General features: G+C 40.7%; 1 protein-coding gene across 3 annotated transcripts in view; it reads right to left on the bottom strand.

Annotated features, from left to right (window-relative positions):
* LOC134066199 (coagulation factor XIII A chain-like) overlaps nt 1–17723 on the bottom strand; it is a 70904-nt gene that overhangs the window by 15781 nt on the left and 37400 nt on the right. For all 3 annotated transcript variants that reach the window (XM_062521442.1, XM_062521445.1, XM_062521444.1), the window contains 5 exons: nt 8875–9049; nt 7336–7474; nt 3147–3250; nt 2943–3031; nt 2703–2856 (listed from right to left, as the gene is read on the bottom strand). In XM_062521442.1, the coding sequence (XP_062377426.1) occupies nt 2703–2856; nt 2943–3031; nt 3147–3250; nt 7336–7474; nt 8875–9049 (661 nt within the window). The remainder of the gene's footprint in view (nt 1–2702; nt 2857–2942; nt 3032–3146; nt 3251–7335; nt 7475–8874; nt 9050–17723) is intronic.

Genomic DNA, 17723 nt, shown 5'->3' with positions numbered 1-17723 from the left:
TACCCAACCTGCGTTCTCTACCGAAAGTTTGTTTAGGCTACTATTTTGCGCAGTCGCTGGGATGAATGGTTGGAGAAAGCTCTCAACTCAGGTGGGAAGATGAAAAAGACATTGAAAGGCAGCCAGACAGCATTTTTTCATTGTTGGTTGACACCAACCAAAAATAGGAAAAATCCTGACCAAATGGAGGTATACCCCTAAGTTAGCTGTTAAATTGGCTGATGATTTGTTGACTGGAGTTGGCTGGCTAGCCCTAAAAGCCCGAGCGACGGACGCAAAGTGTGTCAAAAACACACCCATTCTTCTCTGTTACATTGCTCCGGGATAATTAGTCACAGCGAGATGAAACCTATATTGCACGAAAGAGCAGAACCGGGGCTTTCCAACGAGACTAGACACTTGTCTGTACAAGTATGAAACTAAAATAAAATCATGACGTTAAATCAAAGAATATCATATTTACAGTCTATATTGCTCTGCATTCACCCAGGCATCACTCTCGCTTGAATTACACGCGAACCCGCCATCGGAAAGATATGGCACGCATGTCAGATGAAAGAGGAGAGCTAGAGCTATACCAAATACAATCTTCTAGGCCATAAAACAGAGGAAGTGACAGCAAAATAATAACTTCATTTAGCTCCACTTACCCCATGTTTTTGTGTGGCATAAGTCAGTTTCTCTATGGCAAGTCACGTTCATAATACGGTTTTGAGATCCTAGCAAACTCCTGTGGTATCCAATTCAAGACTCATATTGCATCCAAATTCGTTTGACAAATAAACACTTTTTTGCCTTTACTTTGTTCATTGCAATGCAGTAAAAAATATTATAGAGAATCATCATCTGTGCACGTCATGTGTGCTACCACGCCAACAAGTCAGGTCAGATCAGCTAGTGTCACAAATATGGAGCACAAAAAGTGTCAAAAAGTCATTTCTCATCACTAAATAAAAATTGCCATTTATTTCTGGAAGGCACACACCACATACTTCTGTAAATTGCTCAGCCTCAAAGTATACCTCCACCATGGTTCTTATATTGCAATTTTCAGGACAGTCAGGCCTACACAACCATGCAAGTCATGTTGAGCTGTCAGCTTGCTGTGGTGAGATAGATGTCAAAATGTAAGAATTTGCATAGTATGCTTTTTAAAATTTGTATTATTTAAAAATCTAAATCAAATCAATGCAAGTATTAATACATGTGGTAGATCTGCCTAGACTGTGCTGAAAAAAAACCCCAATATGTAGCATGTGTGAATGGCACTTACAATGACCAGAATAAATGCTTCTAACTAGAGGTAGTGAAAATGCCCTTAAAACAGCCTAGGGCTCGTGCAGGCGCGCACTTTATACATAGGCCTACACACAACAAGACGGTCCATGTGAGCACACTGAATTTAACTACTGTGTCATTATGGCACAAACAGTCAAGTGAACAGCTGCATTTACATTAAGTAGCCTAGCCTAAATCATCATGATGTATTTCTAATAAAGGAACGGCAAATTAGCATGTTATCTTTTGCACAAGAAAATGATTCAATAAATAAATAAATTGATAAATATGCCGCAAGTTTAACCCCCCCAATGGTAGACCGAAAGTTACGCCCTTGCTTTCACCTATCGATGATTTCCATCTTGACAGTTCAGATTCAATACATAAATTGACCTTGACTTTATTTAAGAAGTGCCATTGTTTTGCCACACTTTTCGCTGTTGTTGACCGGATAAAACTGGAATATGGTGTGCATGGAAACTTAGCCATTGAAGCCTTTCCAGACACTCTGAATCCCAACTGAAATTTGAAAAGATGTCTAGTGTTAGGCCCCATTCTCACATAACCTACACAAGTATCTTGAAAAACTGAGACTTTTCCCTTCATTTGTGCCTTTCGTGTACACACAAACGGTGATTTCGCCTCTGAATACTCTTGAATATTCTTTCTGAAAACTCCGGCAAAAGTGGAGATCTAGGAAAACTCTCATTTCGAGAAAAAACAAAGAAAAACAGAGTTTTAGGCAAGCAACGCGCCTTCTAGGCAGCCAACGTCACAGTATGTGGCAGCACTTGCATCTGCGCAAAAAGTGCGACCAATGTTTACATTTTCATTTGGCTATGGTGATCATGGATGTATTCAGAGTAGCAGTCGCAAAATGTAATCTAATGTTAATGCCAACCCTTTTTTTTTTTGCATTTGCAAATACAAGAAAGTGATTCGTTGATGTTGTTACTATTTTCGGGAACGTGGGCTTGAGGAGAAAAGAAACTCTCTAAAGAAAATGTAAACTGTAAGTTTGAAGACTTGTATGATACAATTGGTATGATCTTCTTTTGAGAAATAAAAAGTATAATAAAGATTTAAAAAAAAAAAAAAAAAAAACTGGCTGCATTTGCAGTGGAGGGTATTTTTGCTCTAATAAAATATTTTTGCTCTCCAGTCTTTAACTAGTCTGAGTTTGTGAATAAACTTAAGCTGAATTTCACTGGTTTGGTTTACATATTGACCGATCTGATGGGAATACACTGTGGTAGAAATGCTGATGTTATGCTTACCAATAACAATTACCAAAGTTTCAATGCATGACAGTGATTAAACGTTTATTAATAATAATAATAATAATAAAAATAATAAAAAATCAAGTAGCCCAAGATAAGGGAATAAGGAATACTATATTCACTTAGGTATAACTTTCTGCTCACCCTCTGGATATTTGTAGCTATCCTTGATGTTTTCCGCTGCATTTGAATGAACTGCTTTTGTAACAATCTTCGTCCCTACATGGGATGTGTTTACTTGCACAGTCTTCCACAGCCCATGCTTGTCCACCATCTTAAATGCTACATCACTGTTCACCTTATGATGAGAGAATCATTTGTAGATAAAAAAGGAATCATCCTTGAAAGGAAGGATCAGCTATTCTGATGCAGTCAAGTTTTTACCTCGGCAAAGACAAATTTGCCATCGTATTGGAGACAGACTTGTCCTTCTTTGATGGCTTTAACTGAGGTTGGGCCACATTGAAAGAGTCCTGAGGGAGAGAAAAAAAAAACAATATCAAGAAGATGATTTACCATAGTAGTGTAGTGTTTATATATTTTAGATAACAGTGGTTTAAAATACTCATGGATTGTAAAAAAAAACACCTTTACTGGTTTCTTGTGGTGTGGCATCCACTACCTGCCAGCCCCAATATTTGGAATTCAAGTCCGTTCTTTTCATAAAGCCTTCATTCCAGCAGTGGTAATTCCTTATTATACAAATACGGGTAAAATCAGGGTTTCAGAATACCATATTTAAAAATAATAGTTAAGTGCAAGCAGACACACTGTTTTTTGCACTGATTGTTAAATTGTTGCATTCAACATTTGATAGAGATTTCTCAGATGAGAGAAGAGATAAGAGGTGACTTACTTTATAAATGCAGTGCTTTTAAACAAAATAATCAATCCCATTTACCCCATTTATTCACTTCCAAGCTAGCCTGGAAAACCAGCGCCAACTGCTGGACGGCAAAATGTTTTGCCTGCATTTGGGTCTGGCCTCGGACCATTGAACATTTTGAAAACACTGCCCTGAATCTGGCAGATGGCAACTAAACCAATCACAACGCAGAGATGTGTTTTGAATCAACGCGGGCGGGGCAGAGGGCTCTGGGGCGGGGTTTTGAGGGAGCGTTGGCCTATAGGCACAGACACGGTTTGAAAGACAACGGGTTGTGCTCATCAACAATGTTCCGTTGTATCCATTCATCGGGGCCAGACTAAATTAGACATCCAATCCATTTAGGCTGGTTTATCAGGCTACTTCCAAGCCCCAATTTCTAAAACTGACCTTCCAAATAATAGACAGAGTTTAGGTTAGAGATTGGCATGGTGCTTTTTCCAGTTAGCCTATTAGCCTGTTTGAGGCTCATTGAGCTCAATGCAAATCAAACAGGCTAATAGGCTAACGGGAAAAACACCATGTCAATCTCTAACTATGGTGAAGGGTATGTGATGATGTGGGGCTATTTTATTTCCAAAGGCCAAGGGAACTTTATCAGGATGCATAATATCCTGGATCCATGAAATAGCTGGCCTTTAAAAATAAAAACATATAACAAATCCTCCTGCTCCTATGGGAATTTAACATAGGGGCCAAATACTTATGCCCCCTGTATCTAAGGAAGAACATTTATCTATTTACTATACATTCTTCAATCATAAAGAAAATTGGTGTCCTTAGCGGTTTGATTTTTACATTTTTTTTTTTAAATTAAGGCATTACAATCAATTGTCAAAGGATGATTTTATATTCCTCTTTTCAGTCAACTTTAGCATGGGTTCAAATACTCATTCTACCCACTGTATCTCTATAAGTCTCATATAATATACAGTGCCTATAGAAAGTCATCATACCCATTTGAAATAGTTACTTTTTTTGTCTTACAGCCTGAAATCAAAACCCATTTTACAAAAATCTTTTTCCAGTTTTATTAACCAATCTAGCTTTACAACATCAACATAATGAAAAAAAGACAACAGTTCTGGAGATTGATTTAAAAAAATGAATGATAACAGGGTTGGGAAAGTAATCATACCCCTGATAATACTTTGTAGAGCTTCCTTTTGCTTTCATTACAGCCATCAATCTGTTGGATATGTCTCTATCAGCTTTGCACACCTAGATTGGAGAATATTTGCCCAATCTTCCAGATTGTTAAAATTCAGTCAAATTCTGTGGGGAACGCCGATGGACTACTCTCTTTATGTCAACTCATAGATTTTCTAAAGGATTTAAGTCAGGGCTCCTATCCTTAAGCCACTGCTTTCTTCTTTTGGCAGTATGTTATCACTGTCGCATTGGGAGGCGAATGACCTGCCCATCTTCAGCTGTCTAGCAGAGGGACGCAGGTTTTCCTCAAGAATTTGGGTATACTAGGCAGCATCCATTTTCCTTTCTATCCTGATCAATTGCCCAGTCCCCGCTGAAGAGAAACATTCCCACATGTTGCCCCCACCATGCTTCATTGTAGGTATGGTGTGTTTTGGATGGTGTACTGTGTTTGTAGTACTAGTCTCATCTGCCCATAAAACCTTTTTCCACATAGCAGAATATTCCAGACGTGTTTTTGCACTGAACTCCAAGCGCTATGTTTGGCGAAAACCAAACACAGAACACGACCCAAAACACACCATACCTACTATGAAGCATGGCTCCTTTCTTATCCACAGCTATGCGGATAACACCCAAATTCATTATGTTCAGCCACGTCAAATCAATGAGTAGATCAACTTTCGAATCATTCTCAGATGCTCTATACCCAGGGGGTAAAACACCCATTTTTTAGGAAATCAGACACGGGCTGCTGTAAAAGGTTGTCATACAAAAATGAAATCTATGATGTCTGAGGATCACAATCTGGGTGGCCAACCCGGGCAACAAGCTGCTGGAAACATACAATTAGGGTCTAAACAGTGCTACCTCAATTCTGCTTTAACTCCCCGGAATCACCAAATCAAGCTAAAAAGATTTAATTATATTCATGAATCCTGGGCCATATCTCCCTGATAGTTTATGCTGGAAACAAACTGAGCACACCTTTCAAGAGAGTGGAAGATGGGCTTTCATCTGATGCCTTGATTGTACATGTAATTAGAATGTAAGAGTTAGTAATGCTTCTGAAATCATAGGTATGCAAAAAAAAATAAAATATATAGAACATTCCATTGTAATCGGTAGGATTCTATTCCCTTTATTGCTGTTAAAATAAACAAAATACCATATGAAGTTCACTTTTACTAGATTAAATCATATTTTGATCATTCTCACTATCCAGACAGTATTTGGACAATGGAACTGGTACGCCGTTGCTGTTATTGGTCGGGCATGTCCTCAGACATTAGGCAGTGGTGTCAAGAATGTGACTGATGCCAGGTTGCCAAAGACTCGGGTCCAGTCCCACATAGACAGGGTCACCTCCTTGCTTCTAGGCCCAACGAAATTGTTGCAATTGATTTTACACTGTTGGAACCATCTCAGCATGGAGTAGAAAACGTCCTCATCATGACTGACGTATTCAGTAAATACACACAGGCTGTCCCTACCCGGGATCAGCGGGCCTCTACTGTGGCCAAGGTTCTCGTGAACGAATGGTTTTACCGGTTTGGAGTGCCTAGTCGTATCCACTCGGACCAAGGCAGAAGCTTCGAGAGTTCTTTGATCCAGCAACTCTACTGCCTGTACGGGGTAGCAAAGTCCCGTACTACCCCATATCACCCGGCAGGAAATGGGCAGTGTGAGCGTTTCTCTCTCCATAACCTCCTGCGCACTCTGCCTGTGTCACGGAGGCGTGACTGGACTTCTTGTCTACCACAGGTCCTGTACTGCTACAATACCACCCCCCATCAGAGCACCGGTGAATCCCCGTTTTACTTGATGTTTGGTTGAGAACCCAGGCTGCCTGTGGACTTCCTCCTGGGACGGGTCCAGGACCCAGTGCCAGGGACTGTACAGGACTGGATGGCCGAGACCAGGGTGGTTGCACTGTCCCGGCCTGGCCTCTGGGGCCTAGCGTCTGTAAGACGGCCATCCCCGCCTCCAGTGTTTGAAAGCTAAGTACAACCATACTGTTCTTGCTAAATTATTTGCCATGCTACCATTGTGCTCACCACAGCTCTAACCACAGTGTGTGTGTCTCTCTCTCTCTCTCCCTTTCTCTGGTCCTCCTCTGGACAGATGCAGTGTGCATTAAGCGAACGGCAGGCTAACCTCCAGGTGGTGGGGTCCCTTCACGTTTCCTGTAACACATCCCGGGTGTCTGTCTTTATATCTGGAGTGCAGTGTGCTTGCAGTGTGATTCTCACGTGTGCCGTGTGTGTGTGTCCTCTGGACTCCTTTTCCCTCCTGTAGTCCTGCAGGTCGTGGTAAGCCCTTGCTCTGTTCCATTTCCCCCTCCCTAAAGAGAGCCCATAGACATTGTGTGCTAGCTGACGTGCAGCCTCGCTGGTCACCGTATGTATTGCGGTGTGTGTATGGTATGTGTGTCCTTCATACGGGTATTGTGCCGTGAGATGGCTGCGACCTCTCCTCATAGTTGTGTTTTTATGTTATAAATAACAACCTGTCAATAAAAGTATATTTGTGGAATTTAATTCTCTAGCTTCCTACATGTTGCGGACCTGTGTGCCCTAAATTGAATCTAAGGGTTATAGCATTGGCTTAAACTATTTCCTAGGGGTGACCCTTCCCCTAGGTGGCGTCCCTAAATTATACCAAACCTCTTGCCCCTGCTACATATGCAACACCAATTTAGCAACATGTTATTATTCATATTCTATATAATGTTCTCACCACACTGAGTCATTAGTGTAGTCCCTGTTCATTGACCCATCTTCATCCACAAAGATATCAAGTGTTAAATTTCCATTGGTGTCATGGGCAGAGTTGAAGTTGGTGACCACTCTGGATGGGATCCCCAGACAACGTAAAACTGAAGAAGAGAACACATGGAATGGGGTTATGATAGAATCTTTTAGAATCTCTGATCCTTGTTACCATGCCCACATGCTATTCCCATGGTTGGGAGTGCTGGGCAAGACTGTATTTCTTTCAATGCCTTTATCCATTCTTGGCCTGTCTTATTCACAAATGGGGTTGAATTTACTGATTCAAAAGGCATTGTGGTATCTAAAACCAAGCTAAGCAAAGCTCTAAACATGTCACCAGCTAGTCATGTAGGCTACAGTAGTAACAGTACAATCAGTACTGCTACAAGCTGGCTAATGTGCTTACCGATAACCAAACTGTTTTTCTGACATTGTTATTAAGGGGTTCTAACCTGAAGCGCAAAACTATGCAGTAAATAGTCAGTTAGGCAAGTAGGAAGGATAGGACCTCTCCTTGCCATTATACCTTCATAGTACGAAAAGTAGAGGTAGAGTGTCTAGAATTCTAATATAAACAGGCTAAAGTAGATAGACTAAATAATTAAAACCTGAACTATGCACTTTGTGCTTTTGAGTTCTAGATGTATGGGATAATGGACGACACGCCGTGCGGTTATTCAAAGTTAATGCACGTTCTAGACGGTGATACGGCCCGACACGAAGCGGAGTCTAGAAAAGTGCATTAACTTTGAATAACCGCACGGCGTGAAGTCCATTATCCCGCTTATTCCACTGTTGCCACTGCGTTGTGTTCGTTTCCGGTGCTAATTTAATTGTTTTAATCGCTAGAACGGTATTGTTTGTAGAACTACTTTTCCCAGACACATTTCAACTAATTTCACAAACTGCGGTTACTAGTTCTAAATGGATGGTTGCTATGGCCAAAAGCCAGTCGTTAGTTCTAATCTCCCGTTGTCAAGCTGGTATATCCCAAGATTCTGATGAACGTTAACTTTGAAAGATTGCTATTTTTCTTAGCCTAGGCTACTGCCACCTAACTAGCTAAATGACACCGCTGTCATATGCTAAACGTTACTATGATCTGAACGTCTGTATTTTACAGCTTCTATGAAACGTAACAGTGCATTTAAACTTCACAACGAGTTTGGCGAATTAATATTCAAGTGTGATACGGTCAAAAACAATGGAACTACTTCATAGCCGTGCGTATATCTAAAGTTAATGCACACCCTTATAGAACGCAGGACAATGGGGAACTCAACCGAGCAGTGGAATAAGACAAATTATTCACAATAGTACAGAAGTGCCACTTGACCATAACTGTTCATACTGTGATAGAAAAATCACATTACAGTAATCAGTTCCTTTGTGTTTATTTGCTGCTTGTCCATGTTGACAGTTTACAGTTAACAGTTTATGAATGATAAACTGTAATTCCTGGTAAGTTTCAAAAACAGGTAACAGAGTCCATGCTCAAACTTACCGGTATTCAACACACCAGCATACACCCAACACTGTGCATAAGACACGGGTGCACTATTCCTCTTATACTGGAGAAGTATTTCTGCGCTGCCAGTCCATGCGGCGGGAGGAGTACCCATGGCATAGTTTCCAGACCAGTTACCCACCAACACCCCATTGTCATCCAGGGCATTCACCTGTGCAAATTCACAAACAATGGTGACTACTTCCAATATAATTTAGAATTCACATTTTTACCCTTTCATTTACTGACTGAAACATCGATTTGTAAGTAAGTAAGTAAGTAAGTAAGTAAGTAATATTTATTTATAAAGCACATTTACAACAGTTCACACTGACCAAAGTGCTGTACATATTGTAATAAAAGATAAAGAAATCAAATGAAATACAATAAAATAAGATAATAATGATAACTAGAAATGCAATTCCAAGGAATTACCAGTGCATGAAAATGCAAAAAAAAAATGTATAGATAGATAATATAGATCTGGTTACTAAGGTGTAGCTAGGGTAAACATGGTGGTTGCATAGTTTAAAGAGAGTTGATAGTGTTAAGGTAGACATTTTAAAGCTTAAACATTCCTTTTCTAACTTAACTAATGATTTCTAACAGGTATTCTAAAATGTTAACTATGCTAACAATGATAACCAGGTTGATTGGTTTACTTGGCTAATGATTTCTAGCAGTAATGCTATAAATGCTAACAATGCTAACCACGTTGATTAGCTAACTTAGCTAATGATGCTAACTATGCTAACAACGCTAGCCAAGTTGATTAGCTAACTTAGCTGATCATTTTTAGCAGTTATGTTAAAAATGTTAACTATGCTAACAATGCTAACTATGCTAACCATGCTAACTAGCCAACTTGCTAATGAGGACTTCAATTTTGAAACATTTGCTGATAGGGTATCCATGGCTGCCACTAGAATAGAATAAAGAAGTTACTGTAGTAAAATCATGTTGGTTGCTGTGGAAACGGTCATAAACGCTTAATTTTAATGGTTGCTATGTTGGTTGCTAGGTACATGGAGGTCTCATGTAGTTGACTGGAGGCATAGTTGAAGATAACTGACAGTTGGAATGGTTGAACAGTTAAATAGTTGAGTAGTTTCAATGGTTAAATGATTTAATAGTGTATTATTGCAGTGAGGACTTTTATTTTGAAACAGTTGTGGAAAGAGGAAACAGTTAACAGGATATGTAGTCTTCACAGAGAGATTGTATGCTTAAAGCCTGAGAGAGAGAGGGCTGCTGCAGGTGGGGCTGGCCACCTGGCATAAGATTCTAATTGCTTAATGACCCGATTGTGATGTCATAGAGGCCAATGTTAAGTCTATGGGGAAATTTGTAATAGTTTTTAATTTTTAGTTTAAAAAGTATAAAAGTTACAAAGTTGAAAAATACATAGCAGCATGGTCCGTGTATGCTTCGTTCATTTGATATTCGATTGAGAATCAAAAATCAAAAAATACAAAAATGACTTGTTATTTCATTATGTGTTTATGAATGTGATACGAAGAAGCAATTAACGCTTTGTTTATCAGACTTTCGATTTCGTGGTCAGATCAAAAGTAGAACATTTAAAAAAAAAATGACTTAGGGACAAAATTGATTTTGATATTTATGTTTTTCCGATTGCTGTGACCCCGGAAATTATTTATTGACTTCCAATTGCCAGCTGCTGCTTCTGTCAGACCAGTCCGAATATAACTTTACCATAGGCTATACACAATTTATCCTAAAGACTATGGTTAGCCAAGGCTATAGGCTATTTAAACGTCCCTTCAGCTGACAATCTAGGTTTTTCTAATATTGTTTGCTCTGCTTGTGAATGAAGTTGTGGTCCACTTTTTGCTAAAATAGCCCATAGCCTATATTTCACATGTCTTTCGTCCGAGTGGTTGTAGTGTAGTGATGGCACAGAAAACTCCTGCAGCTGTTGTGAGCAACGCGAGCATGCGCACAGAAACCAGTAGTTGGGGAAAAGCAGACATACAAACATAACACCACACAATGCTACAGCGGACTTAAACTGCCACCTCGTGGCGATAAGTTGTAATACAATTCAATGTGCGTGAATTAAGTGGCCACTTCAGAACCGCACTCACTCGTTATCTTTTTATTCTTTATTGTAGCACCATGCCTAAAAAAACAAACGCGTTTCGGCGTCAAACCGTCAGTGTGTCAACCCACTGTAGCCTACTTCCATGCAATAACATGGCCTGATAGCCTAGGCTACTACAGACTAATCATTAGGCTACTTCTATAATCATGGAGCAACGATTTGGGCGAATGCAATGTTCAAGAAAACAGGCACGAGAAGGGAGATGATTTTCTGACGATTCAACGATGACACTGAGTTGCGCAAAGTCGCGCAGATTCTGGTTTGCCAGACAATATTTTCTGTCGCTAAAATTGCCAAAAGTCGCTAAAGCTAGCAACAAATAAGTCACTAAATTGGCAACACTGAGCACTGAAAGACCAAGGAAGTGACTTTGAATGGACTTCCTGGTCACAGCAATCGGAAAAAAATAAATATCAAAATCAGTTAGCCCTGAGTCCGTTTTTTAAATGTTCTACTTTTGATCTGACCATGAAATCAAAAGTCTGTAAAACAAAGCGTTATTTGCTTCTTCGTATCACATTTATAAACAAATAATGAAATAACAAGTGATTTTTTGATTTTTTGATTTTGGATTCTCAATTGAATATCAAATGAACGAAGCATACACGGACCCAGCATTCCCCTATTTAAGACCTACGTTGCGACGTTTGAATGAAGTTTCTAGGTTAAACGGTTCAACCTGAATAGAAAAAAATAATTTGATCAGCGGAATAATAATAAGAAGAAGAAGCATAGGAAGAACAGTACAGTGCATTTTCATGCACTGTAATAATTGAAATAAAATAAATAAATAACAATACTAAATAAAAGTACACATAAAACACAAAAATATCAAATTAAGGGGGAGGGAAAGCAAGGGTGTAAAGGTGAGTTTTGAGCCTTGATTTAAAAGTAGAGATGGAGGGGGCTTCACATATGTGTGGTGGCAATTGGTTCCACAAACGTGGAGCCGCAACAGCAAAGGCCCTGTCACCTTTTTGTTTTAATCGGGAGTGGTGGATATGTAGAAGACCCTGATTGCAAGATCTCAGGGACCTAGTGGCTGAGTGGGGGATTAGGAGGTCTGAAATGTAAGTTGGGGCCTGGCCGTTGAGGGCTTTGAACACCATCAGTAGGATTTTAAAATGAATCCTTCGATGCACTGGCAGCCAATGAAGGGATGCAAGGACAGGTGTGATATGATCCCACTTTTTTGACCCAGTTAGGAGTCTTGCTGCTGCATTCTGGACCAGTTGTAAGCGTTGTATGAGGGACTGGGGGAGACCAAGATAGAGGGAGTTACAATAATCCAGCCGCGATGTTATAAAGGCATGAATAATTGTTTCTAGATTATTATATGACAGGGAGTGTTTTATTTTAGCTATAATTCTGAGCTGGTGGAAGCTGCTTTTTACCACAGCAGAGATTTGCTTATGAAAGCAGAGCTCAGAATCAAAATTGACACCCAGATTTCTAGCAGATGGTTTTACGAAAGATGTCAGACTACCCAGGTCAGTCACTGTGGGTTTTTTGGATTTGGAGGGGTTAAAAATGATTACTTCTGTTTTGTCCTTGTTTAACTGAAGGAAATGTTCTCCCATCCAGACATTAATCTCCTTCAGACACTCTAGGAGAGTCTGAAGGGAGTCACTGGATCTCAATGGGAGATATAGTTGGGAGTCGTCAGCATTAAAGTGGAAAGAAAGGTTGTATTTTCTAATTATATTTCTCAATGGAAGCATATATAAACAGAATAGGACTGGACCCTGGATGGACCCCTGGGGGACACCACAGGAAAGAGGGGCAGAGGATGAAGAGTGTTGACCTATAGATACTGAAAAGGATCTATGGGTGAGGTAGGAGGAGAACCACTGCAGAGCAGAGCCCCTAATACCAACCCACTGATGGAGACGGCCTAGAAGAGTGGGGTGGTCTACAGTGTCAAATGCAGCACTGAGGTCTAGTAAGACTAGGATAGCATTATCACCTGTGTCAAGTGTGAGGAGCAAGTAATTTGAAACTTTCAGCAAAGCTGTTTCAGTGTTGTGGCGTGCTTTAAAGCCAGACTGAAAAGGCTCCATGATATCTGCAGAATTAAAAAAAGGCAGTAATTGAGAGAGGACTACTTTTTCTAGAATTTTGGAGATGAATGGTAATTTAGAAATGGGGCGGTAGTTTTTTGGGTGATTGACATCAAGGTTATGTTTTTTAAGCAACGGTTGGACAACTGCATGCTTGAAGCATGAGGGAACAGTGCCAGAGACAAGGCATGTGTTTCTAATGACCAAGATGCTAGGACCAATGTTTTCAAAGGCATCTTTGATCATTTGAGCAGGGATAGCATCATTGGGGGATGTAGAGGGTTTCATGTGCATGACAATATCATTCAGCTCATTTAGGGTCACTAATGGGCGGATTCTAATGGGCGGATGTTCAAAAAGTTCACTCCACCGCCTCGGACCCGCAGTTTTGGAGAAGCTGGGCTGACGGTCATAGGAGCGATGAGGTGATTATGGTGGACTTTCTTGGACCGTTCAGGAGAGTCACGCTGAGACTGCAGAGTCGGGATGGCATCCTCCGTCACTCGATGGATGGTAAAGGAGCGGCGTGACCCTCTGTGCACATAACGCTTCCTCCGAAGGATCCCTTCAGCCTGGCAAAGGTGGAGCACATCCTCATCGATGGAAGTGGTGAAGGAGGCGTGCTGACGAAGTTGCTCTGCGGTATAACAAAGTCCGCCCATGTAGGCTAGCCTACACTCAGAGTCAGGTGTGGAGCTGCAGATGTGGAGTCTATTCACGCTCAAAAAGCGCTGGCATACACAGCACAAAGCCTCGATCTCCCAAGGCTAGTCAACCGACTAACAAGGCAATCTCAGCCAACAGGATGGGGAGGGAGAGAGACACTGTGCAGGTAAAGTTCGAAAAACAGCCACACGCTCGATCATGCAGCGCAACTCGCAATGAGAAGCCTTCAACTCTTTCCAGGCAAGGCTGGGTGTTATTCCTCCTAGGACAGGACGTGCAGGATCCACCACACACAGAGACCGGGCAGGCTGAGAGACAGGCAGTCAGGCAGGCAAGCGGCGCAGCAAGTAGCAGCTAGGCCTACTGTTTCACCGATGGTCGTTCCTCTGGTACGACTTCCAATACAGCAGTTTCTTCTGATATAGGGTTACCACGGCGGAAAATGCAATAAAAATAACGAAAATAAAGAGCGAAATATATACACTAAATAATACCATATACTAATTGGGAAAATATTGACATGAAATTATAAAACTTTTAGAAGTGTCAGTCTCAGTCTCGCCAGCGTTCCCGTAACCTAGCAACCTTTTTTTTAACGATTTGTACGTTAAACAGGTGTGACAGGATTGTTCATTGTGCCCTAAAATGATTACTCTACTTAAAAGGAAAAAATCCCGACTTCCGGTAATGGCTGCCTTGAGCATGGCTGCGTGAAAAGTAAGCTCCCCTAGCCAATATTTTAATCTCCGCTTCAACTCGAAAAATAAACATAGAACGATACCAAAGTTAATATAAGAGCGGATAATGAGTGGAACCTCAAAAACAAAACTCAAGAAGAACGTGGACAAGTCAAGTAAAGACTCTAATCAGCCCAGATCAGACTCCACAATGCTAGCCGAAGATAGCAACCAAGATTCAATCATATCACTTCGGTCAGGTTTGGAAGGAATTAGCAAGCAGATTCAGAACATGCAAAACGAAGTGAAAGCTGACTTGAAAACGTTTAAAGAAGATATAACGAGTCATATGAGAAGTGAACTAGCAGGGTTTAGGGAAGATATAGATCAGAAATGGGCATTAGTCACTAAAGACATACAAGAACAGAACGAAAAGATTGACGCCACCCTGACGCGCACAGAAGAAGTAGAGGCATGGAGCTCAGAGGCGAACAATGTGCTACAGGAGATATTGCGAGAACAGAGCTGGATGAAGGATAAGTTAGATGACTTGGAATCGAGGTCTAGACGGAATAATCTACGGATATATGGCATCCCAGAGGACACAGAGAAAGGCCCGGTGCCGGCGTTTGTGGAAGAGTGGCTCCGTTCTGAATTGTTAATCGACAAAGACCTCCAGATCCAACGGGCCCACAGAGCGCTTGCTGCGAAACCGAAAGCGGGGGGTCCTCCACGGTCAGTAGTTGTCAATTTTCTTCAATATACAGACAAAGAGCTAGTTCTGACCAAAGCATGGGAGAAGAAAATTATTAAAATAGGAGACAGCCGCGTCTATTTCGATCACGACTACAGTGCGGGGGTGTTGCAAAAACGCAAAGCATACGCACCTGTGAAGGCGGCTCTGAAAAACCAAGGTATACGCTTCCAGACACCGTTTACAAAAGTGCGCGTTCATTGGGCTAACGGGATAAAAACCTACAATACTGCAGAAGAGGCTGCCAATGAACTGCGAAGGAGAGGGATGGAGGTGGAAAGCCCAGCGTGTCAGGGTGGCCCTACTCAACTCGAAAGGCTCCAGTCTTCTAAAATAGCAGCTTGGAATTGCGTTGGAAGAGATGGAATCTTGGCGACAAGCAGACGGGCCAGACAGAAGCTACAGGAGTTCGAACGTGGCTCCAACGAGAGGTGTCAAGGATCGACTGAGTGAGGACTGTTTTGGTTGGTAGGAGTTCAGAAAACCGTCGAGATCAGAATAGTTAGAATCACTTACATGACTGACTAGTAATCATATGATCATTGCCATTTAGAAAACGGAGATAACATTGAGGGTTAATGGTTCAATTGTTCATACTCTTGGCTTGAGGGGTAGTCTATGCCATAACCATAACTAGAATGAGTAGAACAGTCCTATATGGATGGACTCTCATTACTAGGTGGGGGCCCTTTCTTTATGAAAGGCTTACTCCCCCAAAACGAAAGGGATGTCAATACATGATTAGAGATGTTGACATTGCTAAAGGCTGGCTTACATTGCACGATTTTGGTCTGTCTTAACAGTCGGCGACTAAATTTCCAAAATCGGGCGGAAATCTTGGGAGTTGTACTGAAATCGCAGCGCGCTCCCGTCACCTAAATCGTTTAGTGTAAGGTGCCAATCTTAGCGGTTTTAAGTCCGTCGGAGGCAGTCTTTCTCTAGTTTTGCCGTTACGACAATATCAAACATGTTTGATATTATCGTAAGTCTTTTCAGTCGTGGCTCATGCAAATAGTGACGTGAACATTAAAAACCAATAGTAACCTTGCGCGAACATGAAACAGGAAGGGGCAAAATAGGCGACAGCTGTAGCCTTTATGATTATTTGTTATTTCATTTCTTATAATTTATTAGTCGGTTGTTCTACGTGACAGAACAGCTCTATATCTGTTAGTGATGTCACACATCAAACAATGCTGCAGAAACGCGAAAAAAATACTTTGATATGAGTAGGTTATCATGTGATTTCCTGTGAATGATGACGTGTAGCCTATTGCACGATGGAAATAATTTGAAGGAATAGCAGCAGTCTTGTAAATAGTGACCCACAGTCTTTGCAAAATCCTAATCTGAGACTGGCCTGTGACTAGACTGTGACTAAAAACTCAATGAATTGTCTTTAGATGTGAGAGGGTCTGAGACTGTAGTTTTTCAAAAATCTTTTCCAAATCTTTGCAAAGTCTGGCAATGTAAGGTAGGCTTAAGTGGAAGTCAACTTTAATCTTTTCAACTGAATGTGTCATTTTTTGTTTCTGTAATAGTTCTTTGTTACATATTAATGTTTGTTCAAATGTTGGCCTGAGGGGGAAGTGAAGTTTATGTTAGGGGAAGCACTGTAAAGGATTATGGCATATGAAGAAATTAAGGTTATGTCATTAAATGTGAATGGCTTGGGAAATCCAGTGAAAAGAGCTAAAATGATAAGCAAAGTGAAAAAGGAGAAAGCTCAGATTTGCTTTTTGCAAGAAACCCACCTGTCACAAACAGAACATGAGAAATTGAAAAGGCTAGGATTCAGGAAAACATATTATAGTTCACACACAAATACACGCCAAAGAGGGGTAGCAATTCTAATCTCAAATTCAACTAACTTTGAGTGCCAAAAGGAAATGAAGGACAAAGAGGGTCGGTACATTATAGTTGAAGGGACAATTGATCAGCACATGTTCACACTGGTAAATGTTTATGCACCACCAGAGAGTAAACAAAATTATTTTAAACTCCTTTTTGATACTATTGCAGAACAAATGGAAGGAATATGCATATGTGGGGGAGATTTTAACATTGTGCTGAATCATAATCTTGATACAACTAGTAGGAAAATAAGTAAGATGGGTATGTCAAAATTGATAAACAATACATGTGAGGAAATGGGATTATTTGATGTCTGGAGGGATTTTCATCCACTAGAAAGAGATTATAGCCACTATTCAGCAACAGATTCAGTTAGGGTGACCACCTCCAGTCAGACAAAATGTGGGACAAGTAGCATGGTAAAGAGGGACAATGTGGGACAGACGTAATAACTTTAAACATAAGATATATTGTCTATCGAATTTACCAAAAAACGTTTTTTAAACCGACCGACCAAAAGATTAAGTCACTACCTGACCCAAAATATAACCACGTTTCAAGTTTCTACAGCTCAAGGCATAGGCCTAGGCCTAAAAAAGACAAAACACTAATTTTGCAACATCTGGTCTTTATTGCGACTATAAAATTAGTCAACTGTCCAAAGGACCAGGCATTATTCAACTAAAAGAATGCTCCCAGTGAATCAAATG

This window comes from Sardina pilchardus, chromosome 19 (genome assembly GCF_963854185.1).
Source record: "Sardina pilchardus chromosome 19, fSarPil1.1, whole genome shotgun sequence".
In the NCBI taxonomy this organism is placed as follows: Eukaryota; Metazoa; Chordata; class Actinopteri; order Clupeiformes; family Clupeidae; genus Sardina; species Sardina pilchardus.
The sequence above is the reverse complement of the archived record's forward strand: the minus strand, read 5'-3'. Positions and strand labels throughout refer to the sequence as shown.